The sequence below is a fragment of the Calonectris borealis genome, chromosome 3 (assembly GCF_964195595.1).
Source record: "Calonectris borealis chromosome 3, bCalBor7.hap1.2, whole genome shotgun sequence".
NCBI classification, from domain to species: Eukaryota; Metazoa; Chordata; class Aves; order Procellariiformes; family Procellariidae; genus Calonectris; species Calonectris borealis.
Window position 1 is genome coordinate 94,605,475 of NC_134314.1, and position 25,930 is coordinate 94,631,404.

At 36.0% G+C, this 25,930-nt stretch overlaps 1 protein-coding gene across 1 annotated transcript in view; it reads left to right on the forward strand.

Moving 5' to 3' along the window:
- The window catches only part of ZFAND3 (zinc finger AN1-type containing 3), a 144,505-nt gene that overhangs the window by 17,242 nt on the left and 101,333 nt on the right, over positions 1–25,930 (forward strand). Inside the window, 2 exon segments of the mRNA XM_075146797.1 lie at positions 18,491–18,531; positions 20,593–20,619. Coding sequence (XP_075002898.1) covers positions 18,491–18,531; positions 20,593–20,619 — 68 coding nt within the window.

The following is a 25,930-nucleotide window of genomic DNA, read 5'->3' on the forward strand; positions in this document are numbered from 1 at the left end:
TTTCAAAGCATCTAAATGACTTGTATGTCAAATCCCATTGACACTCGGGAGCCTTTGAAAATGTTATGTTACCATCCATACTTATGTAATGTGATCAAACAGTGATTGTAGGCTTGTAGGACTGAATCCAAAGCCAAAAATATGGTGAATATCTGTGGGGTGATTTAGTTCAGTAGCAGAGTCAACATTTGATAGGCTTGCCTGTGCATTTAAGCGCATTTAAAATGCAGTTGTGTAGTCCTTTTCTTTTATAAAGCATGCATACATCTAATATTGCAGCAGTTTTTAACAACTTTGAAATGAGTTACATGTTGGAATAAATAATATAGTATTACATTCTAATGTTTTCCCCAACTGGCAGGATAACAGAGCAAAAACTGTTGTAGATTTAATCCATAGTTCTCATTCATTCTTGTAGTAAAATTTTAGAACATTGAAATGAAGGAATGCCGTAAAACAGGATAACTAACCATAGCTCTGTCCATAGTTTGCACATATGAAAATCAGTCATAAATACATGGTGACTTATTAGTATTTCAAATATCAATATGAAATGTTTTTCTACAGCTGTGGACAGAAATGTAATTATTTTCGTCGTAGATGTACAATAATTATTTGATTTCATAAGGCAGTAATTTTTTGGACTTCTTACTGGTTACTTTTTTTATGTGTTTAATTACTGGCAGAAATCATCTTGTGTATTTAAAAAAAAAATATATTTTCCCCATTAGTAAGATGCATCACTCCACAGTAATTTATTATCGTTTCTGCTCACAAACTGTTTTGGGAGAAATACGTTCTCAGCATTATGTTCACATTCTATTTATGACTATTTCTTTGACAGACTCTGTAGCAGCATACCTAATTTTTGTGTCATTTGACCTATTTCCAAACAGTTTTGAGTTGGAAATTACTTCAGGTATTTGTGGTGCTTCAGAAAGATACAGTCATTTTTCTCTGTAAAAGTTGCAGATTTGTTGCATGAGTATGTTTAGAGTCTGCAAAATGGTCTACAAGTTTGAGGGAAAAATTTGGAAATCCTCAATTTAGTAGGTCTGTTCCCCTGTTGCATTTTAACTCCCGTACAAGTTTCTCTGCAGCCTCATTGTGATATGTTTAAGTATCTTACGGAAGCTTTCTCCTATCTTTGATCCCTTTCCTTGTGCCTTAGACTGCGTACTGTAACAGCGTGTGGGGAGCCCTGGTAGCAATAGGATTTTTCCTGAATAGGGCAATCAAGTAAATTGCTTGAAGTAAGGAACAAGACAGGATTACTGAACACATTGACTAGTGGAGGGGGAACAATTTAGATGATGGTAATGGGAAAAAAAGTGTTTAAAATACAGCTTAAGTTCAGGTATCCTGAATCAGCAGGTTCTCAGATTCACATACTTTCCTGTTACATTCAGAGGAGAGTTGGCAGGGCAAAGAGGGAAGGGCAATAGCTGTCATTAGAATGGATGGTTAACACTTGATGCTGTGAACTTAAAAGTAGTTTGGAATATTTGTACTTTTACCACAAGTCTTTGCCATAATAAACAGTTGATACATGCACCCAAAAAAGCCCCTTTAGTTTCAGTGAGATGTGGATGCCTGCACTGAGTAAGAAATAGTCCCTTACTCCGGACAAGCTGTAAGCTCCAACATTCCAGGCTGTGATGTTTGATACAGTACATTTTCAAAAGCCTCAGTAACTTGGAAGATGAGTCGGTAATGAAGAAAATGCGTTATTCCATTGACACAAATTCTACTTTCATAATTACATGCAATGTTGATAGAATGTAAAGCTTTCATACGACATAGCTTTTATAGAGAAGGTTGATGTTTTTGGAGGTGTTCTGCTTTCCCCTAACCAACCTTTGAATTATTTGAGACACTTCTATAAAATCAGACAGCTTTTTTTTGTATTATATACTATAAATGCCAGAAATACAGCTACAATCACTGACCTTCAGCTGTATAGTGGTAAGATAAAAAATTTTTAAAACCTTTGGGCCTGATATGTAAAGGGCATTGCTTTGTACATCAGGGAAATGTCACTTAGGAGTGAAGACCAGAGTATTCATCTGGTTAGTCCAATTCATAGGTTGATGTGTGGGTTTTTTTTTTTTTTTTTTTTTTTTTAATTAAACCATGTAATACTTTTTTGTTCCAACTAAAAGTGATGACTCAAAATAAGATGCTCACCTTTAAGGAATGAAAAGCAGTACAGGGAAAGACTGATATGACAGTCTGTCCCATTGGCAGCTGAGAGGAAAGAGGCAGTTCGTTCAGAAACGCTTCTTTTTTTCCTTTGGACCATTCTGTCGCTGTTATTGAGGAGGTTTCTGGACCTTCTTGTGTGCTCTGGGATGAAATGTTCGTGGTGTATTACAGAAACAAACCCTGCCTGCATTGTGTGGCCAGTTTTAGTATAGGTGTTATAAAGGAAAAATGAAAGCTACTGCAATGTAGCTATGGTTCTCTTGCACAGTAACAAAAATACAAAAATGAATATAACCTTTGTTCCTCTGAAACTACTGACAGCGATGGTTGTATTGCTGTAGGTGGTGGGTAAATTATGATAGGTGAGTTAATTAAATGCAAGCTAGAATTGTATTTGTGTCTTGAAGCTTTAGGGAAATGTTGGTCACTGATTTGCAACTAGTAAGAAAATACTGTTTTAATAGCAAAAGTAGTGTGAAATTTTTGGAGAGATGGGAGGATTTGGGTTTTTTTCCTTTGTTTTCATTTTTCCCCAGAAAGAGCATTATAACAGGGAAGAACTTGTTTTATGATGTTAAGGCTTTTAATTTCAAATGTGAGCGTTTAAAGAACTATGTAGCTCTTAAGTATGTTTAGAAAGTTGTCCAGAGAAAATGACAGTTAAGCAATATATCTTTATATTATTTTGTATTCTTATGTTACTAAAACCAAGAGCTGACTGCATGAGCCTGACCGTTGCAGTGTGTTGTCTCTTGTACCATTTCTAGGCAGTGCAGGGTTTCCAGAGAGCGTTTCACAAGCCATAAATTGATGATACTAACAGTATCCTTATATTCTATAAATATACATATATGTTATATATATCACTTATATTGAAGCCATGAGCCTTAGTACTTTCTTATTAACTCAAACATTTAATCTGTATAGTTGACTTTAGCAAAGAAGCTGTGTTATCTTTTTTTAAACTTTAGGATATAGGGAAACAAAATTTGGTCATTTCTTGTGTGATGCATAGAAAATTAAAAGCTTTAGCAGTGTTTAGCAATTCTGATAATTCTAATTCTCAGATGACCCACAAATTAAATTTTGAGGAAAATTTAAGTCTGAAGCTTCAGCCAGTTGAAAAGTCTGAGGTGTTTATTATGTTTTGAAAAAGGGACTGCTAAAAGAAAGTGTCTCTTCTGCTTTTTTTCCTGTTGTTGTTTTAACCTTTATAGAGACACTTAAAGGCTTTGAAATTTGTTTTATCAGTAGAGTTGTTGGGACTGTCAAACCACTTCTTTGCTTCTGTTGAATTTAATAAAGTCTCAAGAGCAGAAGTGGGAGCTCTCACAAACCCTTACTGAGGGAGCAGGAAGTGAGTTGAAATATACGGTGTTGTTCACTTTAGCATTGCTCAAGCATTTTGTGAATGCCTCTCTTATTCTATTTAAATAGATTAAATATTCATGTTTGGTTTCCTGGAATTTTTGTTTTGTTTTGTTTTTGGTGATAATATCTCCCAATGTGTTCATTCTCCCACCTTCTGATTTGCTAGTTCTTATGCTGAAAAGAGAAGCAGGAAAAAATAGCCCAGAACTCTTGTAATGTAGTGTAAAAAGGAAGCAAACAAATACATTTTTGTGTAGATTACTCATATTTTCTTTTAATTACTGGAGAAATTTTCTGGGTTATTTTGCATACGTGAACTGAACTCTGTAATAAGTTACAAGATTTATCCTGTTTCTCTTAATATAGTATTTAGCATTTCCCCTTCTATGAATAACGTACAAGACCACCACATTAATGAGTGTATTTGGTTGCTAGGTACTACTGGTAGGCTCTTAATAGTACAGTCCAATTTTTGTGAATTGGTATTTGGTTCCCTATAGATTTATTTGCATACATTGCAGGCTGGATTATCATATAGTAGTGCCCACTGCCGATGGCATTCAATGCAGCTTTGCAATACAAATGTAAGCAGGCTGTGATTTAACTTGGATTTTGTAGAGCTGAGGGGTGATCTTCTGAACTCAGTGTAGGTCCTACTGTGACTCATCCATTGGTACTGAAGTGTGGTAACCTGTTTCTGTAATACATTTCCTTTATGCAGTAAATTCTCATTAGTGTTTCTAGTAGTTCAGCTGATTCAGTGTTTACGACAGCAGGAACCCTTGTGTGCTGATAGTTTGAGTTATAAAATGTTTCACAGATGTTAGAGTACCTAGAGAATTATAAATGTTCAGTGCAAACTGGCAGAGACCCACAGAGTGCAGATTTTATAACACAGCAGAAAGGCAGTTTGCTAACTTCTGTCCTGTGTGGGTACTTTTCTGTGATGCCTTGTCATCTTAGGGGTCGTGGGTACAACCTATTAGGTGGTTATACCTATGGTATATTTGAAAGTATATAGAGTCATCAGAATTTTTATTGAATAAACAGTCAATTTAATTTTCTGACCTTGACTATGTGTGAAGGCCAAGGGGGAGTGAGCACCACCTATTAGAAGATGAGCAGTCTCTCCCCAACTTCCTTTGTCATGTCTGATTTTTTAAATTTATTTTCAAGAGTTCTGCAGACTTTTTAAGCCAAGAGCTAAACTGAGATTTGGAGTCCAGGCCACTTTCTCTGAGCAGGTCAATTAAACACTGGAACAATTTGCCACTTCTTCATAGGATGTGCTCAAGAAAAGACAGATGGAATATTTACTGTTAAATAACCTCCTGTATTAGTGGAGAACACTGTGGGACACAGCTGGTCTTTCTTAGAAACCCTTTCAGTTTAACCCATACCTAGCTCATACCAGAAACTTCTCTCAGAAAATAAGTGATTTTAAGAATGCTTAAGAATTATCTTTAAAAGATGTTTTTAAAGTTGGCTATAGTTGCATACGTATCACACCACCTGCATTATTTCTTCTGCTTTCAATCACCCTAATACCTTTAAGAAAATAAAGATTTGAGTTCTGGTTAGAAAATACTGTTGTTGTAGATCTGACTGCCTTTTCAGCTGATAATCAAGATAATAAGCAATAGGGTTTGATATTCATGCCTCTGGTTCTAATTTAACAAATTCTGGGGGTCTCCAGGTTCAGTGGGTGGTAGCTGGAAGTATGCCTGTGGGTAAGTGATTTGAATATCTTTGCAGTAGATTGGGAGCAGTACTGATTGACAGCATAAGGAATTATGTACAGTGTTTTGTTCCTTGTCAGGGATAATAGTAGCACCATAGAAACTTTTACAGTGATCAGTGTGAGTTAAAATTATTTTCAAATAGCGAGTCCTTTAAGCCTATGAGATAAGTGCACGCTAAAATGTCATATCTTCAGTCTTGTAGTTTTTAATGTCCACACCTTAAAACTTTGATTTCCTATGCTCTGTTTAGAAGACAACACCTAAAACTTGAATGCAAAAGTGTGTATCCTGGTGTTAGTCATGACCTAATACGTGCTTTAGTTTGTATGATCTCCTATGTTAGTAAATAATTTGAGAGCTATGCAATCTGGCATGCCAGCAGACTGAATATTCTTGTGATCGCTTATTTTTCAGTCCCTTATACTTCAGCTGGTAGAATGGAGTTTGCCTTGCCTCAATTTACATCTTCCACCTATGTAGGCAGGTTATATAGGTGAGGGTACTTTTTTTGAACAGTTTCATGTGTCAGAGTAGTTATATTTTAAGTTTAATAAGGGAGTCAGGTTTGGACTGAGGACAAAATCCTTCCAATAGTTGTGACAAGGGTTTTAAAAGCAAAATCAGAGTGTTTACCTATAATGGCGTGTGTTTCATTTTGACTTTTAAGATTTTTTTTTTTTTTTTTTAATCCTGCCTTCCTCCCCTCCCCCCCAGTGTAATTTATTTTAGTAATTGTCCAAAATCAGTGGAGTGGGTTAGATTATGTTTACTAATGTTTTTTTTCTGTAGCCCGTTCAGTATTTTGCCTTATTTATCTTGTTCTCTGATAATGAGAAGATTTGGGAGGGTGGGAGTAATGAGTGAAGAACACTGGAGAAGGAGAACTTCCTGAGGTTTTTTTTTTTTTTTTAAATTTTTGTTATTACTATGCAAAAGACAGGCTGTATGGGGAAAGATATCTGAAAGGTGTCTGTGGATTTGTTCTTTTCCCCTGATCCTTTCTGCTCTTCCCTGGGTACAGATGCTCATACTGGAATGTAAGGGATTCATTTTCCGGCATGCTGCAGTTGAACATGCAGAAGAGAGAACAGTTCTTGATCAGAGTCAGGAAACACAACAGTTGAGGCATCTGACAAGGTCCCCAGCACTTTGGATATTTTAACTAAGAATGTTTTATTGGGATAGCTAGATACATTAACTACCCAATCTTGAATATTTGGGAATTAATTGCTGTTGTTTCCTTTTGGAATTTTGAGAAATAGAGTTTTTAATATATATTTTGAAGAGGCATAGAGAGCTGAAAGATGGGAAAAAATAAGATAAACTCAGAATAATCTAGTGTAAAAATGCCAGTGCAGCTCCATAAGGAACAAACTCTTGTCTGTTAGATCCAGTTCAGCACTGGTGCTGTTTGTCTGGGTTGGTTTTTGTGTACCATGCTTATTCTATTTCAGTGCCTATGGAAGATAGGTCATGATAGGAACTTCTTGTTCAATGCAAGGACTGTCATAGTGACCATATAGCTGTGAAAGAGAAGTGAAAAATTTTATTTGCCAATGTAAAAGAAAAAGCATCTGTATAGTTATTAACAACATTTACATATTATGACTCAAAATACTTTTGTTTAATTGTATCCTTTTGTTTTGATTGTTTCATTATTTACATAGAAAGTTAAATATGCAGACATACATATCGTCAACTTTCCCATTACAAAAAGTTATTCTTTTATCAGGTGTTTATTTTCAAGACACTCAGTTTTCTCTGTGGAAGAAATTCATAAACGTAGACTTGTAATATGCCATTTTTATTCAGTGAGTCACGTTATCTTGGATTAACATGTGATAAAAGAAAATGCCAAAGACCAGAATACTGTCCACTAAAAGAATGCATAGGATGCTCTTCATCCTGTTTTTGAAGCAGCCTTACTAATACTTAGTTCTTCTGTATTTGAACTAAATTGTATTGTTACAATTACAGAAAGACAAATAGCTAGACGTATGGGCTAACTGTAGTTAATGAGAAGATTGTAGATAATAACTTAGTATTAGCTGTTAGATCAGAGATGGGCAGGTTTTAAATCTGTATTTTTGCAAGTAACTCCCCCCCTGTCCCCCCACCCGAGTTAGGGTGGAGCACTTAAGGTGCTTTTTCTTTCTGAAAAAGTTGAGTACTACTACTTCTGTTGTATTTGCTCTTGGAGATCAGGCATTTGCATTCCGAATGCTTAAAAAAGCAAGACATTGACACCATGGAGCATTACATTATTTTAAGTGTTTCTTATTTTACGCCACATAAAATCTGGACGCTATGGCTGAAGTGATTTGGGCTCCGGATGTTTATTACAGTGATCCTATACTTTAATGTGTAGTTCTTCAGCCCAGTTAAATGTATTTGAAGCATTTTTCTATTCGAAGTAAAATAGAGAAGAGTTTTGAAATAATGTATCTGGATAAAGTGCAAATTTGAGGCAGCTGTTCCTCTTGGCATGTGAGTCGTGCTTCCACATGGAAGCAGCATGTTTACTTGCAGTCCAGTTGCTGAACTTTACCACATCGAGTCATTAACTTTCCAGCGTCCTTTACTCAGAAGGAGAATGGAGTTGACCAGTGCGCCCCAAGTCAAGCTCAGGTCTCAGAAATCACATTGAAAATGTAGGGGGCAGCTGAGGTTTTCAGACATTAAAATATCCTTTGTATGCTTAATGCTTTAATCATGACTTAAAAAAAAAAACCCAACCAAAAAAAAAAACCCTAATGAAAAATATCTTTCAGGTATCATGAAGAATATGTTAAGTCTATGGATCACAAGTGATAGGGGAGGCAGAGATTCTTCTCAGGGGTAGGAGGAAGAGAAACAAGCATGGTAATGTACTGCATGGTCTCTTGTGTAAAGGGTTCAAAACTTACATGGTTTGCAATGTTGCCTCTGCTACTTGGTCTTTCAAGCACTTCCATTTCATTCTGGATTTCTTGACTTAACTGTCAAGTTAAATCAAAAAAGATTTCTCTTTCTTCCCACTTTGGCATTTGTCTTTTAACAGGATGATTTGGGATACTTTATAGAGCATATGTCATTCATAACAAGTGAAGGGTCGGAGGGCTGAAGGTAGTTTTCATGGCCAGCATCCACTGTGTCTTAGAAGCTCCTTAGAAAGCAACTTTACACCGAATACTTGTCTGAAAAGAAGATGCTGCATTGATATAAACTATTAATGGAGCTGTGGGTAACAACTTACCATGTCATCTTTCACTGAACTAACGATGCTTAGTGTATGGCTTCTTTTGTATTTGTTTACTTGTGTTTGTGCCTAGGTACACATTTATGGCAAAAAAAATCCCTCCATCTTCTAGATTCAGATTAATATCTTGCTTTGTATAAGTCTTTCTGTTTATCAGCCTAACTCTGGCTTATAGTGTCTGTGGTTTTTTTTGAGGGCTTGTTTGCTTTTTTTAAAGCAGCGTTGCCAAACATTTATGTTTGTATTGGTTTGTTCCTTGAACTCTTTCTTGTTGTAAATTTTACCTGATTTATTTAGTTTTTTTCAGATACCTCAGAAGTTGAATGTTTAACAGAAGCATCTTGAGGAAATTGTTTATAAGCAGTTTTATGCTGGTTAGAAATGCTATGTTCCTTGGAATTATGCTGAACTCTGGCTTTGTGGTAGAAAAACCAGAAGTTACATATGAGAGGAGATCTCAAGTTTAAATATCTGAAGTGTTGTTCTGGGCCAAAACTTTGTATAAGCTGTTAGTGCAAATACTATTTTATAACATTGCTGCAGTATAGCAAGTAAGCGGCACTCTGTTTCTTTACTCTGGGGTGTTTTTTAAGGTTGGGAGTCTCTGCTCATTACCTTGAGAGATGCAAAATCCGGTACAGACCTCTACCTGAGAACTATTAGGAAGTTGACCAAAATTTCTGTGTGACTAAGATAAGCATTCAAACCTGCGTGTGCTACCAGCAGGATAGGTCTGGATCATTGAAATACAACTGACAGAATTCTGCCAGAAAGGACCTTAGTGTTTTTTGCGCTGATTATGATGAGTTAACCATAGTTTATTTCGCTTCTAAAAGAGATTTTTCTGTGGTGGTTTTTTCCTATTTTTCTTTCTCTCTGATTTTTTTTTTCATTGTACAAGCAGGGCTGAAATGCTTTCTGCCAGTACAGGAGGATGTACTTTTAGGGATGTTTTGTTTAAAGAGTTAACTGGAAGATTGCTCCTAGTGTAGACATATCCTTGATACAATTCATTTCAAATTCCTGAAGGAAGAGCTGAAGTACTCTCTAGAACAGTATCATGAGACGTGGCTACAACTTCCCACCTGGGAACTGAAAATGACAGTGTGTAGTCAGGTGTAGAGGCAGCACTGACCGAAGTCAGAACCGTGTTGCTTCCTGACAGTACAATTGGGTATAAGGCTAGCTGAGATGGAAGAAAGTGAATTTCCCGCAGTGAACTTCCAGCTAGCCTTTTGAAGACTTTACTGAAACCTGTTTTAAATGGGGAGGAAGAAAAGTGCCTGCTAACTTACATGCTGGTAGCTTCTTCTAGACATGTGTGTTTATGAACAGTGTAATAAGATAGGATTGCAGGCACCCTGTCAAAATTCTTCAACTGCTTTTCAAGAACTGCTGCAATTCTACCGTAGCATGCAATTCCAGATGGGTTCGATAAGCGAGGAGTGCAAAGAACTGTAAAACTGAGATTGTCACTCATTCATGAAAATACACTGTTATATTGCTGCTTTTTGGGGTGGCTTAGGGAGGCCTAGACAAGTGGGTATCCTGCTGGACAACCTACCCCTTACTGAATAGATGTAGCTCCTTACCAGTCCTGAAACTGTGGTGCTTTCTTGCTTTGTCCAGGAGATACTCTTTCCTCTTCTTTATGGCTGCTTTATTTCTGAACCTAGCTTTCTGTGCTTTAACTCGTAGAAATGAATATTCAAAATAATTCTTGGGGTTCTGACTCCTCCTGTCACATCTTTTGCATATCACGTGCCTTCAAGTGCTTTCTCTCTCCATAGTTGGGATGGTCAACACTTTAAACTCCTTTTTGCTTGTGTAATGTTTGACTTGTTTGATATTAAAAACAGATCTCTACAACAAAGGAGTTTATCTTATAATTTTGATATTCTGCTAGCTTTTGAGAGAACACTTATGGCACAGTACTTAAACCAGACTTTGTTAGCGTGTTTTGTTAATACTGTGCAACAACATTTTTTCTAACCGGTTTATGTTGGTTGTCCTTGTAAATGTCATTTAACTTGCATACAACAGACAAGGTCTTTGAAATACTTTACAAGGTGCTTTTTTTTTTTTTTTTTTTTTAAATTCCAGGCCATTATAATGCCAGACATTTTAAAGTATTTTTTCGCCAGAGAAAAATAAGTTTGATTAAAAAAAGAAAAATGCTTCTCTATGCTTTTGCATAGAGAAGAGTCAAACTGGGCTTAAATTGAGCAAGAATTAAAAGTTTTCCTATTTTCTAAGCTAAATCTAGTTGTTCAGGTCAGGAGGTATTGGAATGGGTTTCCTGGGGAGGTTTGATATATGATTAGCCATGCCTTTAAGTCAGGGGACAAAATGGATACTTTCTAGAGGTTTCTTCCAGCTTCTTTTTTCTAAGAATGTTTTACTATTTAGTATCTATTACTAACCCTGTGGTAAAAGGAGTAACAGAAATGGAACAGGCTTTTGAATGCTGCTTATCAGTTGGAGTGTCTGATCTAAAGAAAAAGTTGATATGATTTCATATTGCAAGTCTGAAGAAGATGATTGTGTTATCATAGGGCAATGTTAGTTATTACCTGCAATACATGTAAATAATAATGTCCTTGAGGAATTGGTGGAAGATAGGTAGATCAGAACTTTCAAATTTTATTCCTACTTTTCTATTAAAGGTGTCTTGGACTCTATTAATACTTAGTGTTTCAACCTTTTTACTGTCCTTTAAATGATAGACTACACATCTTTGTGAAAAAGATTTTGAAGACTTGCAGAGGAGTGTTTGGTATAGGATTTTGCTGCTGAGATTTTTTTAAGGAAAGTGTGGAGACATGTATTTTTGGGAATGTGAAGCATTTAGCTTTGACTGGAGGGCAACTTTGTAAGCTCAGCTAGAAACCCCGTTGAATCTGATCTAAGTTCTTATAATCTGTCTAACCTAGTTTAGATGCATTGGATTCTTTGCAGTTTATTGTATGAATTGTTGGAGAAGGCTTTAAATTGCAACTCTATCAGTGCTTTTGTGTCATGTTTTGTAAGAGTAAGGAGTTACTTTGTTGCTGTGTATTTTCCCCTCTTACTCTTATGTATTTGTGCTCTTCTCTGGCCTTAATGTCAACAAAGCACCCCAGTGTCTTTGTATATTTAAAACATAAAAAGTGCCTCAGCCATAGAGTTTTAAAAGAATGCTTTAGTGTAGCCATTGAAAAAAAAATAAATCAGGATACAGCTACTTCATTGGGATGCGTCAGCATATCTTTTGAGTGTGGAAAGCTGCCAGAAGGGCATTGCACTATACACGGTGCTGTGCATGAAGTTTACCCTGCATTTAATTTCAAATTGAGGTCAGAATGATGAGGTCCTTATGAACGTGTGACTCACTAACTGAAGCATCATTTTCACCAGCTTCCCAAAAATCTTGAAATGATAAGCAACACTTAAATTGTTTGTGGTGAAAATGAGGAGTCCAAAACCAGAATACTCACATATTTTCCAAGCAAAAAAACGTGTTGTAGTAGTAGTAATAATAATAAAATCTTACTGACCACACTTTTCTAATGAAACTAGAATTCTTATCACTGAGCGTATGGGTACAGAACAGCTGATGAAGTAGAGGACATTGACTGCATTTGTAGGATATTTAATTTTGGATTTTATTTCACTTAAAAATCTGTTTCTGAGTGTATGCGAATGTTTCTGGTTGCCAGGTTCTCTATGGGTCTACCTGCATTTGACATGCTCCACTTCTGCTCTTTTATTTGAAAATAATTTGGCATATGTCATTCTTGAAGAATAACTGAGCTGCCTCAGTCTAAAAATATGAATAATTGTTTAAACTGTCCAAAAAACCTTGCCTGTATCCCATTAGCAAGATCGTAAATTAAGGAGGAACTATAAATATCAAATATGCAGCATATATGAAATCAATGAGGTGACTTCTGATTTAGAAAAGCAAAATGGCTTTCTTCAGAAGCTACTGTACAGGATATATAGAACTTTCAAAGGACGATTGAGGGTCTTATTAACACAATCTAATTAACCTCCTTCCTCTACAAGGTTATATGCTCTAAGTGTTGAAAAGTGTAAAGGAAATAACAGAACTGGATCAATTTTCTTTTAATGATAAATAATCCTTTTAGTCTTGTTGAATGAAAGTAAACACGTGGGCTATGGTTTTGCTTTTGCCGTGTGCCAGGATTCAGCTCAGAGTGAGTTCTTCAGCGGAGTTATAAACCTTTGAAAATTGCTTTATAATGGAAACGGTGACAGGCCATTAACTACAGTAGTATAAATGCACTGATTTAACATAGTTGTCGTAAGTTGCCAAATACATGAAGTATGTGCTGAACGTATAGGGAGGAGGCTTCTTTCTAGTTTTAACTAATTAATGACATGATTCATATTATGTTAACGTTTCTCAAAGATACGGCCCCTGACAATATTGGACAGGTATCATTCAGGGGCTAAGATATATTTGTACTGTAGTGACACTGCGATCCCACTCTAATTGCTATACTGGAAGGGGACCAAGAAGCATTTAACATGGTGTGTTTAATCACCAATGCAATTATAGTGCCACTGAAGCAGATATGTTTTCCTACTACCAAGTCATAGGAACTTCTGAATCATAAAGAATCATTACTAGATATGCTGGAAAACCTTGTTCCCAATAAAAATGCAGAATCTGGGATTTTGCAATCATATTTAATTAGCATCTGTGGCTTAAATCTCTTAAAATATCTAATGCATGCTATATGAAAGCATTTTTTTTCTCCAAATTCCATATTCTTCCATCCTCAAAAGACAACTGAACAAAAATTATTTTCAAGAATAACTATTATTCTGGTGTTATTTTTCAAGCATTGAGTATATACGCCTGTGCTAGAATCATCACTTACTTTTACTCTTGTACAGCTGCATGATTCTTGCTATTGGTGGGCATTTGCATTAATAATGCTAGTTCAGTATTATCTTAAAAAGTGTAGGAGACCTAATATAGACGTAACCGAGCATTTTGTATTGCCCTTTGGCACTTGTGTGGATTTAAGCAAGTATTAGTTTTTAGCATTTCTGTGGGTTTTTTTGTTTTGGTTTGGGTTTTTTTCCCCCTTTTTTTTCTTTCTTTCCTCTTAAAGATGGGAACGGGGAAGCTAGGAAGGTTCTGACAATCTGCTGGAAAATGTAGGCTTTGTTACAAAACCCTCAGTATTTATTAGGTATGCCTATATAAATTTCTTGGCAAAAAATTGTTTTCATTAGAGAGGCTGAGATCAGGCAAATTTCTGTATACTTTTTAACTCTCTTTGAATGTGCAAAATTTCCACATGTAATTTGTTCTTGAATCTTCAGATTGAGATTTTTTTTTTTTAGACTTTGGCTGTTCTGATCAACTATGTACATCTAACAGTCTTGTCTTTGAGATTTATGGCTAGAATATCAACTTCATTCTCTAGATGTGGTTTCGTATTGATAAAATCATATACTGGGAGAGGGGGAAAGAAAAACAAACTTCCAGTGAAGACAGAGTAGAATGCGCATGTTGATTTGAGTGGTACCTCGCAATGGTATACGGCCAAATGGCAAGAAAGAAAAGGAGTAATTAGTAGAATAGGGCATAAATTTGAGTAAATAATTTTCACTGCTTTTAATGGACTGGCTAAGGCCACTCCTTGAGAAGAATGTACTGGAAGTAACATGAAAATGGAATCAGGGAAGCAAGCAGAGGGGCTGAATAAGAATCTTAGTTCTATAGTTTTATTAATTAGTTACGTATCAATACACAGGATTTGACATGTGTTATTTTTGATACTTAGTGCCTCTCACTGGCTCTCACTTTGCATTATTCATCTTTAAGCGGAGATGCAGATGTTAATTTCACTGAAGTTAAGACCTTACAGTGGTCTGCATGTGCGTCTATCTGAAGGCTCAAATAGTTACTTTGGCTATAGAGATTTGTAGGCACAACAGTGTAAGTAAGAGATGATGGTTTGAATAGCCTCAAATGTGTTTTTTATTTTTATCCTTACATGTGATTTATTTATTGCTTAAAGTATAAATATGTTACAACTTCCAGGATTTCCCATTTCTGTAAATTTCTTCCTCTTTCAAAGTCCTTATGTCATTGTTACTACTTTCATGACTGTGTTGTTAAGGGAGTGGTTTTTTTTTTTTCCTTTGGCAGTGGAAGCACTTTTAATACCTACACTTGTGTTGGACCAAGTCCTGGGGAGTTGTTGCATGCAATCATTCTGTAGCCTCTGGGGTTTTCCAGCTGGCTTGAAGTATCCTCTGCCTTTAACTTGCTCTGCCACTTGACCTTCTGAGCTTGCTTCACCTTGTGGTTTCCAATCTACATAATAATTTTGTGTCACCCTTTAGTTAAATGGCTTCTTTTTGACAAGTGGAAGTACCTTCAGGTAGGGTTTAACTTTATATTCTGCCTCGGAGATAATACCATTCTGTTTGACTTGATTTATCCATAAATATGAATGTCTTTCTGAATACCAGCTTAAATTATATACAAGTGGAGATTGTAAATTACCAGTATAAAACTGGCTTTCTAGGGATATTGTACATATAAAATGTATACTGTAGTAATTCTGGATTAGGTGCTGTTAAGCATGAAGCTGACTTCTATGAGGGAAATCTGGGAATTACCTTAATACATTCGGTTAAAAACTGTGGTGATTTGATAACTGCTTCACAAGCGTGTCGAATATCCCCGATCTAACTGCAACAGAAGGGTGTAGAAATGTCAGGTGTCAGCCTAAAGACTTGCAGTCTAAAACATGCAATTCTCATTGCCAGAACTGACTTTGAATTTTAGCTTCATTGTGCCTTATTCACCTTTACACTCCTCATTTTACTGTATGTTCCTAGAAATCTGAAATGTATTGCTTTCCCTAAAAGCCACCTGCTCTGAGTAGAGTTGGACTCTGTGACCATCTCTTTCCTATGAAGTGGAAGGAAAGGAGGCTGTGTCATGACCAGGATTGTTCAATGCTTTAGAGCTTTGAGTGTTTCAAATAAAATTACCTCAAGAAATAACAGATATTACAGATATATGATGTATTTGAAAAGGCTATCAGGAGCAAAGAAATTTTATATTTTGGAGTTCCTGGCTGGCAGTATGAGTTTCTGGTGAATGCTGGAGTCACTGGGAAGTATTTAAAGTAAAACAGCTATATGGTTAACGAGATTTACTTCATAGAGAAAACAGCAATATGCAGATTTGCTCAACTTTAAGTCTGGTGAGAGAGCGCTTGCCTGCTGTAAAGAGGAAATCCTAGCAATGAGAGGAGGGATTTGCAGTGTGACAAAGAGCTGTCAAACATATGTTTTACTTGACAGACATTGACATGACTCTCAGATAATACCTAGTAAGTTTGACGTACGTAAACTGCTTAATGCATTTTCTTTGTAAAGCTTTTGCTCTAATTAAATATTGCACTTTCAAAAAGGGGCTGATTGTTGATCAACACTGTTACTCTGTCTCTAATAAAAAAATGCCATTTTCTTAGTTCTAGTTTAATGTTGATGGATCTGCAGTGGCAAAAGTGACTGTGTAAAAGAATCTAAAAGACAGAAAAAACGCACTCAAAGTTTACATTCTCATCTTCAAGGCAGCCTCAGATTGACTTGGATGCCTTAAAAAAGCATATGAAAGGATCAGAGAGAAAATGATCCTTGAAACTGTAACAGTGAACTGAAGTTATTTAGCTCACAAGGTCACTTGTCCAATAGCACTGTCCTTTCAGAAAATCGTGTGGTTTTTTTTTTTTTTTGTGTTAGAGTAAATGGCAGCCTTTTTTCACTGTATGTTGTATGTGTGTGCGTGTGTGTTCTCCATTGTTGGTGTGCTGATAAGTAAATATTATATGAGGCTTTGGATTGATATTTAACAGCTGAGATGGTTGATTATACCACTGAAAACATTTGTCATTGCCCATTCCAATGTCATCAATATGAACCATCTGAACTCTGCCTTTCTTTTTCTTTGCTGCCCCTGGGGTTTAATGGCTTTGCAGAGAAGCTCCTGCCTGGCATATTGAGCTGCTCCAGAAGGTCTAACCCATAAGCAGTGAGTACTGAACTGCAGCACACTAATGCTGTAGGTGTTGACTCACCATGCTGTTTTTAATTGCAGTTCTTTTGAAGGTAGATAATCTGTGCAGACTGTCAACATAGATATTGAATCTTTAGGTGTATACCAATTTGATGATGTATTTGTATGGCTACAAATGCTGTTCTGCTTTTCTTTTCCTGGGAATTAACTTTTCTCCTGTGCACATACTGTTTGCATTTAAAACTAGCTTTCATGTGTCTGTGGCTCTTGCTATAGCTGGCAAACGCTTATGTCTCATATCTGCAGTGAACTGTGTTCTAGAATTCTTGAGCCTGATGTAAACCAGCTTTCAAATGTGCATGAATTTAAAAGCATCTGTAATGTTTTGATGTGACTAATACTAAGATATGATTGACGAAGTCTGGATTTACTTTGTTACTGGAAAGTCATTCAAAATATCCATTTGCAAACTGGGGAGGGGAATTCTATAATCCTGATAGGTGTGTTCATTTGTGATATAAATGCTTTGAAAAAACTGTCAAAATTTTTGTCTCGAGATAATAAGCAGTTTTGATTTTTATAATTTGTATATTGTAAGATGCAGATCTCATCTCAAAATTCTATCCATGTTTGGCTGGAAATAGAAAACAACTGTTTTGGTAGTCTCAATTCTTTTTGTGTATGCATATTTCTAAAGATAAAGATGCGATTAATTTCGCTAAATGATATATTGCAGCTAGAGGCTGCTCTAAGGATGCAAAAAAGTCTTGTGGGCATGGACAGTTTTGGTACAGCCTTGCCTATCAATATGTACTTTGAGACCTGCTCAGGACGGTGTTAATGCTTATATGTAATGGTGCAGCTGATTCAGGAACGCTGAACAAATCAAATATTGGGCAGTGTGCACAGAAACTGGGTTGCTCTTACCTAAAGACATTTCAACATGTGGAGAGCTTTTGAGACTATTCTCCAGCTCACTTTGTAAAAGAGATGTTGTGATGTTAGAAGAGAACTTTTTGTAAACTGGGAGAAACTTGTTCTCCCATAGTATATTGCTTTGGGTAGTTTCATGGTAGCCCTAGAGAGGTCTATAGCCTTAATTTTTTTTTTTTTTTCTGTGGGCCTTCTGACTTTCTTTATGAGGGTGAACACTTATGGCATAATTGCACAAACACTTTCAAGACATCTGGGAGGCTTAAGATATCGCTGTCATTCTCCAGCTGTTTTTCTCTCAGCTGAAGGTTACTGCCCTCACAGTTGAGCCACACTAATGGATCATAGGAACTATCCTAGTCCATGTCAGTGCCAAGTCAGCCAGGTTATTTTAAATTACTGCTGGATGCAGCTTAAGGTAGTAATGAACAGCTTGAGGTAATAACTTCTTAAGCCATTCCAGCTAGACTTGCAAGAGCACATCTGTCTGTGTCCTTGTAAGTGCAATACTTTAATCTCTCTATTGCTGTCTGTATTCAGGATTTGTCAGGACTGCAAAGCTGTTGCCAAGGGGAGTCTAATATTCAAGTGGAATGTATTGGCTCTTCCTGTCTATCGTTATTATCATATTGCAATAGAAAGATCCGAATGACGAGTGTGTGATATATACATTGAATGGTAAAGTAAGCCTATTTTCAAATACAAGGTAAATGTGTGGAAGTCATGTTTTGGAAGCCCTTTAAATTGGAAAGAGATTGCCATATGAAGTCTCTTCCCCCTGTCCCTATTCCTAGTTTAGCCTTCTAGCCACTTATCTTTGATTCCTAGCCATTTAAGTTCTTACCCTCTCTGTACCCTTGCTTCATTCCCCCAGAAAACTTCCCTATATTGATTAGAATTATAATGAATTTTTTAGCTCTATTTTTTTTTTTATTTTTGCCCCAGGTCCAGCAAGACTATGAATCTCTGTTCCAAATGCTTTGCTGGTAAGTGCAGTAAAAGGTTTTGTGTTCTTGTTAGATTATCGAAACCACATTGTTGGCATCTCCTTCAGGATTTGTGCATGGGTTTTTCTTCCTTCAGTGTGTATATGTAATCAGATTTTCCTCACTTTGGTTCTTCATTTATTTGCTAATCAAGAACCTCTTGTGTAAATGTACCAATCAAATCTTGTTTTTGAAGTTCATGGAATTCTGGAACACGCTTGAACTACAGAGCTCTGCTGTCAGCACAGCTCCTATACGGATGATGTGGCTTTCAAAATGCATAAGTCTGAATTGTAATTTGGAATTTTGTAGGATTTGTTTTGTAATAACCTCTGAAATATGGTATGGATAAAAATGAAAAGGAAAGGTTAGTATAGAAAACCTCTTGCTCCATTTCTTTTTAACTTGCAGCCCTTGAACATTAAATCATCAGTAGCTCATCAGTAGGCTAATTCTAATTGCTAGATATTATTTTCTTATTGCAAGACCAGTTCTACTGTGTAAAATGTTAGGAATTGCTATTGACCTTTTCCTGCTAGTGTTTTCTAGCTTTGCCTTTCTGAATTTTTTTTTGCGGTATTTAGTATTGTAAACTTATTTTTAATTGTAATAAAAGTGCTGTCATAGTTCATGATTTTTAATTTCTCTTGGGGGAACAGATACAACATTAAAAAGTTCAGAATTTTTTTTAAAACTTTCAATCATTGGCTTGTCTGTGAAACATTAATATTGAGCTTGCAGAAAGTTTTTTTTTTTTAAGGTCATCGATTTCCATGGCAAGGTCATAGAATCTTTGAAAATTAAGGCAAAATGTACCAAAAAAATTTTTTTTAAAGCTTTTTCTGACTTTTTTTACAAAAAATAAATTTTGACTTGTAGATTTCCGATCTGGGGTTCAGCATCACTTCATTAAACAAACCCATGGGAAATAAAGATTGTCAAAGGCTGCAGCAAAATGATGCATATATTTCTCTGGCTGTTTTCCAAAGCCATGGATCACTGGAAGGGGTAAAATGAAGAAAGTGCAAATCCTTTCCTGTACTCTTTCCCTACTGACTGCTGTCAGAAACAAGCTACTAAGTCTTTGATTTGACTCCGTACAACTGTTATGTTCATATTAGCACTGTAAACAACTTCTGTTTGCGTACCTCAGAAATGTGGATTTTCTGATTCTGAGATATCAAAATGGCCCATCCCTCATATTCTGGGTTTGGCAGAGTACCCAAGACTCCACAGCCAGCAGGTCAAGCATTGAGCAAAGCATCTTTTATTTTGGTTTTACTGCTTGTTTGGGGTTTTTTTTTTGTTTTGTTTTGTTTTGGTTGTTTTTAACAGGAAGGAAAATTGTTGGCTTCTATTCTGTAATTCTTCTGAAAAGCCATTATCTCTGATCAAATTCATTTTTCTGTTGTAAAAATACAACATGATATCTAAACATTTGTGTGATTGGGGGGGAGGGAGGGGCAGGGAAGCTTACCTTTCAAATTTTCAAGGCTTTCTTTACAGCCTGTTTATTTTAATGAAATAAGACTTGAAGAGTTTGAGTAACTTAAAAAGCTACTGCTGGTTGGAACAAAACTAAGTATTGTGGAAAAAGGCAAATTTACTCTATCTTTTTAGATTTTTAACTACGATTCTTTCAACAAGTAGTGTTGAAATAAGCAGTCCTGTTTGAGAGTTTTTGAGTTACTACTCAATGTCATCAGTCCCACATAACAGTCATTTTTCTTTTTTTTTTCCTTTTTTTTTAATGTTACTGAAATATTTTTAGCGTATTTTTTATACTGGGTTTCCAGCCACAGTATTGAAATAGAAAGATGTATACTCTTGTTTCTGGAAATTTAACCACCACAGATAGCAAGATTTTAGGCAAGTAAGCTGTTGAAAGATGTTTTTCACCATTCTAGGCACTCCAAAGGTACTATGTGTAAAAAGGTCCTCTTGTTTCTCTTTTAATATGGCATGTTATTCATTCAACTGTATTGAAGCAGATTTATATGCAAGGGAAAATTGGGAATTATTATTTCTCTTGACCGTCGTTTCCTTTCTCTTTTATTTTAGAAAAAAGAAATCCACACAACGAAAAAGGTTAGTAACTTTGTTAAACGGGTTTGTTTTTTTTCAGAGGGAACCCAGTTTTCCTGTTTTTTTTTTTTTAAATAATTTCAGGCACACAGAGCAGCAAAGCCTCTTGCATTTGTGTAAGCATTATCTTTTTATATAAATCAGGGGAGAAGGGCAACAAGTCAGCAAGAGATGAAAACACTGTTGGGTTTACATTGCAGTATGAATTATTACATGGAACCTTCCTATCTTTACTGGTTTTTCAGACCTTCTAAACTATGTAGCAGTTTGTAAATACATGATCATGAGCTCTTTGCTTCTGCCATTTCCTTACCTCCCCATCCCTGGTCATAGTTTGATGTCTGTGATGGTTAATTAGCACAAAAATGGAGCAAAGGGCAATGGTCAGGGCCTGTCAGTTTGCCTTCTTGTTTGAGCAAATACTTGTGACTTCTGAATTTATTATCAAGATAAATTCACTGAATTTTCACTCTCATTTGTCCCTAGATGAAACAAACAGCAAAAGCAACAAGATTGAGTAGCAAGGAGAGTGGAATTCCTTGTTTTGGCAATCTTTGTACATTTTTTTATATTAAACACAGGAATACTTTTCACAGATTATTATAGAGATTAGGTTGTTCATCTGTCTATGGCAAGAGTGAGCTGGATACTGCACAGGTATTGCACAACCCTTTGCCTAGAAGAACCCAATGTATTGACCTAGATCTAGGAGGTCCACTAAGCTCTTCTGGACGACCACAAATCTGCTGTTCATTTGCCACAGACTAGTTCTTGCTTGCACATAAACGTTGATAAATATTGCAGAGGAGCTTGAAGTTAGCTATCCTCTTCAGCCCCCTTTGCCTCCTCTTCACCCCATCTGCCTGTTCCAAGAAGGAATACCTGACTTGTTTATTTAAGTCGCATAGAAGCGGCAGACTCTGAAACGTTCAAGAGCCTCTCTGAAATAATTCAAGTTAATTGTACTTTTGCAAAGTACTTTACAACATTCTGTTTCCAATTCAGTGCTGACCACATGTTATCAATGCCTCAAAGTCTCCAGATATGCTACAAGTGTAATCCTACATATTAAATTGCTTCAAATAAATTTGCTCTTCAGATGGTTAAGGCGTAGTTACTTCAGACTTATTGCACATCCAGAATACAAATGCAATAAAGTGTGGGGTGTTTTTAATCAGAATATAGGCTGGTAAGTAAAAAAATGCAAATTACGGCCAGAGTATCTCCCTTAGCGACACCAGATCTTTTGCTAGTACTGCAGCCTCTCTTCTTTCAATATGGTAAACTGTGAAATCTGAATGATTAAAATACAGGACAGTGGTAAGTGAAATTTTTCAAAAGTACTCTTTATTAATCTGTCTTTGCTCCCATTAGGTTTATGGAAGTTTTAATATCAACTTCAGGTAGGGACATTATTTGAGTACTTTTGAAAAGCCACTTTTACAAAGTAGGCTCTTTCAGGCAGGAATTCTACAAACATTCACGAAAACAACACCTGGTACCTCAAGAACTCAATTTTAATTGGAACCTCTGGGAACAGTCACAGAACAAACTATTACGAGTAAGAAAAAATATTTAAATACAGAAAACTGTAAAACTAGACTTTCTACTTAAATCACCACAAAAAAATGCAGTCTGCCTTTAATCCATTTGATTGTGAGTCTAGAAAGCTTAATTTGTGTTATAGTGCCATCGGCATTGGAAAGAGGGGTGCAGGAAGTGGATTTCAGCTTGTTCAATAGTATGTGAAGCTGAAGGTAAGTGCAGCACTGGATGGTTTGGTGGAGAGATGCACTTGGAAAACTGAAAAGATGAAATGATTAGGGTGTTCATGGATTTGTGAATCAGTTTCATAGCCTTTCTGTCTGAAGGTGTAATTGAAACTTCCAGAGGTGGGTGTCCATCTCTCTTCTTAATCCAGCTATGCAGTGTTTATGTTCATGTTCTGTGAAGCGCTAGATCAGCATCACTGAATTTGAGAAAATACTTGAACCGTATAACCCAAGAATTCTCTGAGTTTTAAGGGCTTCGACTCTGAGTTCAGTTTTATTTTTAGTTTGAAATCAAACACATTTTTTTACATACTGGTACCTTGATGAGTAAAAACTGGATTTTTGATCTCCATCTATCGAGTAGGAAATCAGTATTGCTGGAACCACATAGGTATTGTCAATATATATGCTTGGCTCCATACCAGATTATGAAATTTTGTAACTTCAATAGTATCTTTTATTCTCCTGAATTTGAAAGATCTGATAAGGGGGAAAAAAAATAAAAACAGACACTAATATCTTCTACATATCATCTGATTCTAGAAGTATCAGATTATTCGCTATTCTTTCTATTTTCTGAACTCACTCAGATGCCTGACTGTAGAGTTATTTCATGGTTTTGTGCACCTTAACCCTTCTGCTTTGTTAAGCAGAGCTTTGTTTTGTCATGCCTAAGTCACACAGAGTTTTTGGAGCTTACAAAATTGGGGGTTTACGTGATTCAGAGTCACTTGAATAACACAATTTCATTTTCTCTCAGTCTTTGTAAATCCTGGGAGCTATTTAGAATGCTGCCTTGTCTGGCAGTAATAACACCTACTGTAAGCATGAGCTGGCAAAAGTCAGCGTTCCTGCCTAAATAGATTTTGCTGTTAATCAACTGCTAACTTGATCCTCAGTCAAGCTTTCAGCTTGCTTACTGAAAACCTTTTCAACAGGTGAATCTTGCATGTTGCTAGTTCAAATTTTGTTATCTTTGCAGTATCCTGTTGTATGATAAATGATAAATTATGCTTTATTCAGCCCTTCTCTTCTTCATAAAGTTTTTATTCCTAAATGAATGATTAAAAAACTGTTATGTTTGTATTTTCCATATCCTTGTAATTTCTGATGTGAATCCACATGTTTTAGTACTTTGCTGGAAAAGCAGCAAGCATTTTCAGACGTTTGAAAACAGCACTAAGTACTACTTTTCTCTTTCTGTACACAAAATGTTTCTTTTTCAGTATGGTATTCCCTTTGTTGGCTCCTAATGGAAATTGGTGCCTCAATTTGTTGCTTCATTAGGCTAGAATTTGTGCTGTGTTCATGTCTGTCTTTGTATTTTGAAGTACAGAGACTGCTTGCCACAAAAAGCGCTTACTGGCTGGCACTTGAAAGTAGTCAAGTTTCATCTTCAACTTTTCTTACACAGTCAGGCTGGAAGCTAAATAATTCTTTGGAAAATTGGATAGCTGGTTACAGTGGCAACAAAGATACCTCTAATTTCTAGGGCACCTACTAATAAAGAATGATAACATTCCATATATAAACATAGATATTGTCTGGCATACATTTAATTTCTTTTACTCTATGCCCAAAGAATTTTTAAAAGGGTAAGGCTGGTAGGGAAAAGATGTCTTAGCATAATTAGTAAACTTCAAAAGGCTAAGCTTGAGAAAGACAATCACCCATGAGATGGAATGAAGAAAAAAAAATGGGATAAATGACTTTAGTTGGCCTTCACTTATTTATAAGCTTGATTTGCACTGCTGACCTCAAAGATTTTTTACTCTGTTAGTATGCATTATTCTGTGGCTTTAAAAAATGTAAAAATCTGAGTAATAGCTTTGTTTGGGTTGTTAGAACAGAGCAATATTTTGTGGAAGGATTGGGAAAGGATTTATATGTTTTCGGTTTACTCCTTTTCCCCTAACCTGTCTTAAAGTTTTGGAGGGGAAAGACAAATTTATAGAAAATGAGTTTATTGAAGTACAGTTGTATTATCTAAGCTTAGTATTAATTTTTTTACTTCTGTCAAAAATAGTACCATCAACCAAATTATCTAGCATATTTATGCTACACATTCCTAGTACTCAATACATACAGGAGAATTGGAAATACGGAAGAGAAGGATAGCTGAAGCTTTCTAGGCTTGCTGGAGTTTTAAGAGTTAAATAGAGATCACATTTTGAGTGAAGTTAGTATAATGTTACTTGAGAGGTCTATTTTTTTTTCTCTGTCTATACTATGATGGCATGGAAGATGCTTTGTGGTAATACTGATATGATTTTGCTATGCGTTGTATATATATAGAAAGGCATTAAAAGTGCTGTATGGAAGATACAACCCTCATCTTCCTGGGACCTGGCTGTGTGAAGGCGTTGTGTGCACAGCAGTGCAACGTAGGTTGTCAATCGGGCCAGTGGCTCAGCTGCTGGTTTGATTTGCTCAATTATTTTCTCCTTTTTCCTTCTCCTTCATCTTCCCGCATATAAAACAGTGGGAAGGGGCAAGCACTGATGGAAGACAGACCCATGAAGTATTTGTATTTCTGTACAATCGTTAGTGGAAGAAAAAGAATTTCTTTCACAACTGGCACTCGAATGTTGTGTATTGAGGTAGGACAGGTTTTCACTTTTTCTCTTTTCTTCTTTTTAGCTACTACTAACTTCAAGTTAGTAGGGCTTTTTCCAGTCACGTTTGAAAGTATCTTTTTATCAACACAATCTAGGAAAATTGAATGCCTTTTAATTAAGAACTTTAACATTTCACAGTCAATCAATCCTATCAGCAAACTACCCTGTAGGACATTAGTGGCTGTTTCATGGGATTGCATCTTGCTAAATTCACAGTTTAGTAGTCTGGGACTCATTTGTTAAAAATATAAATTACACTCAAACAAAAATATGACCTATTCTCAGTACTGGCTACCTGAAAAGACTGCCAAATAGTCTTAATTTAATTTTTTCCTCTCTTTTCACAAGACATCACTGATATTTTCCATGTGTTTTCTTCTTCTTATCTCAGGGGATTGCCAGTCCCATTGTACAGGGTAATCTACGAGCAAAGAAAAGAGTTCAGCCCTTTTTTGTCTCAACTTGCATTATTTTTAGTTTTTCATAGCTCTGTTTTCTAGTATATTTTCTTCTTTATGGTAAAGCCAGTTTCTTTCTGTTTTGTTAATATCTTGTTCACCTTCTAACTCATAACCTTTCCAAATGATTCGTTGAAACACCAGCTGTAATTTAGTCTCTTGTGTATAGGTTCTCTGATGATGTAAAAAAAAATGTTTAGAAATATGACTTAATTGCCATGATGTTTGCACATTGCCAGCGTGAAGTTACCTATTTAGAATGTGCAACCCACAGGTTTAATTTATTAAACTTTCTTGTAACTCCATTCTCTTATAAATGTGTGCATAATATAGGAGAGGGAATGTTTTTCTTTTTTTCCCATTTAGCAATTTGCTTGAGTTATAGAAAAGTCTGTGCTCTGTTTTGTGTATTTGCTCATTTGGAAACCTTCTATAGTTTATAGAGACACTAGTGATTTGTTACTTA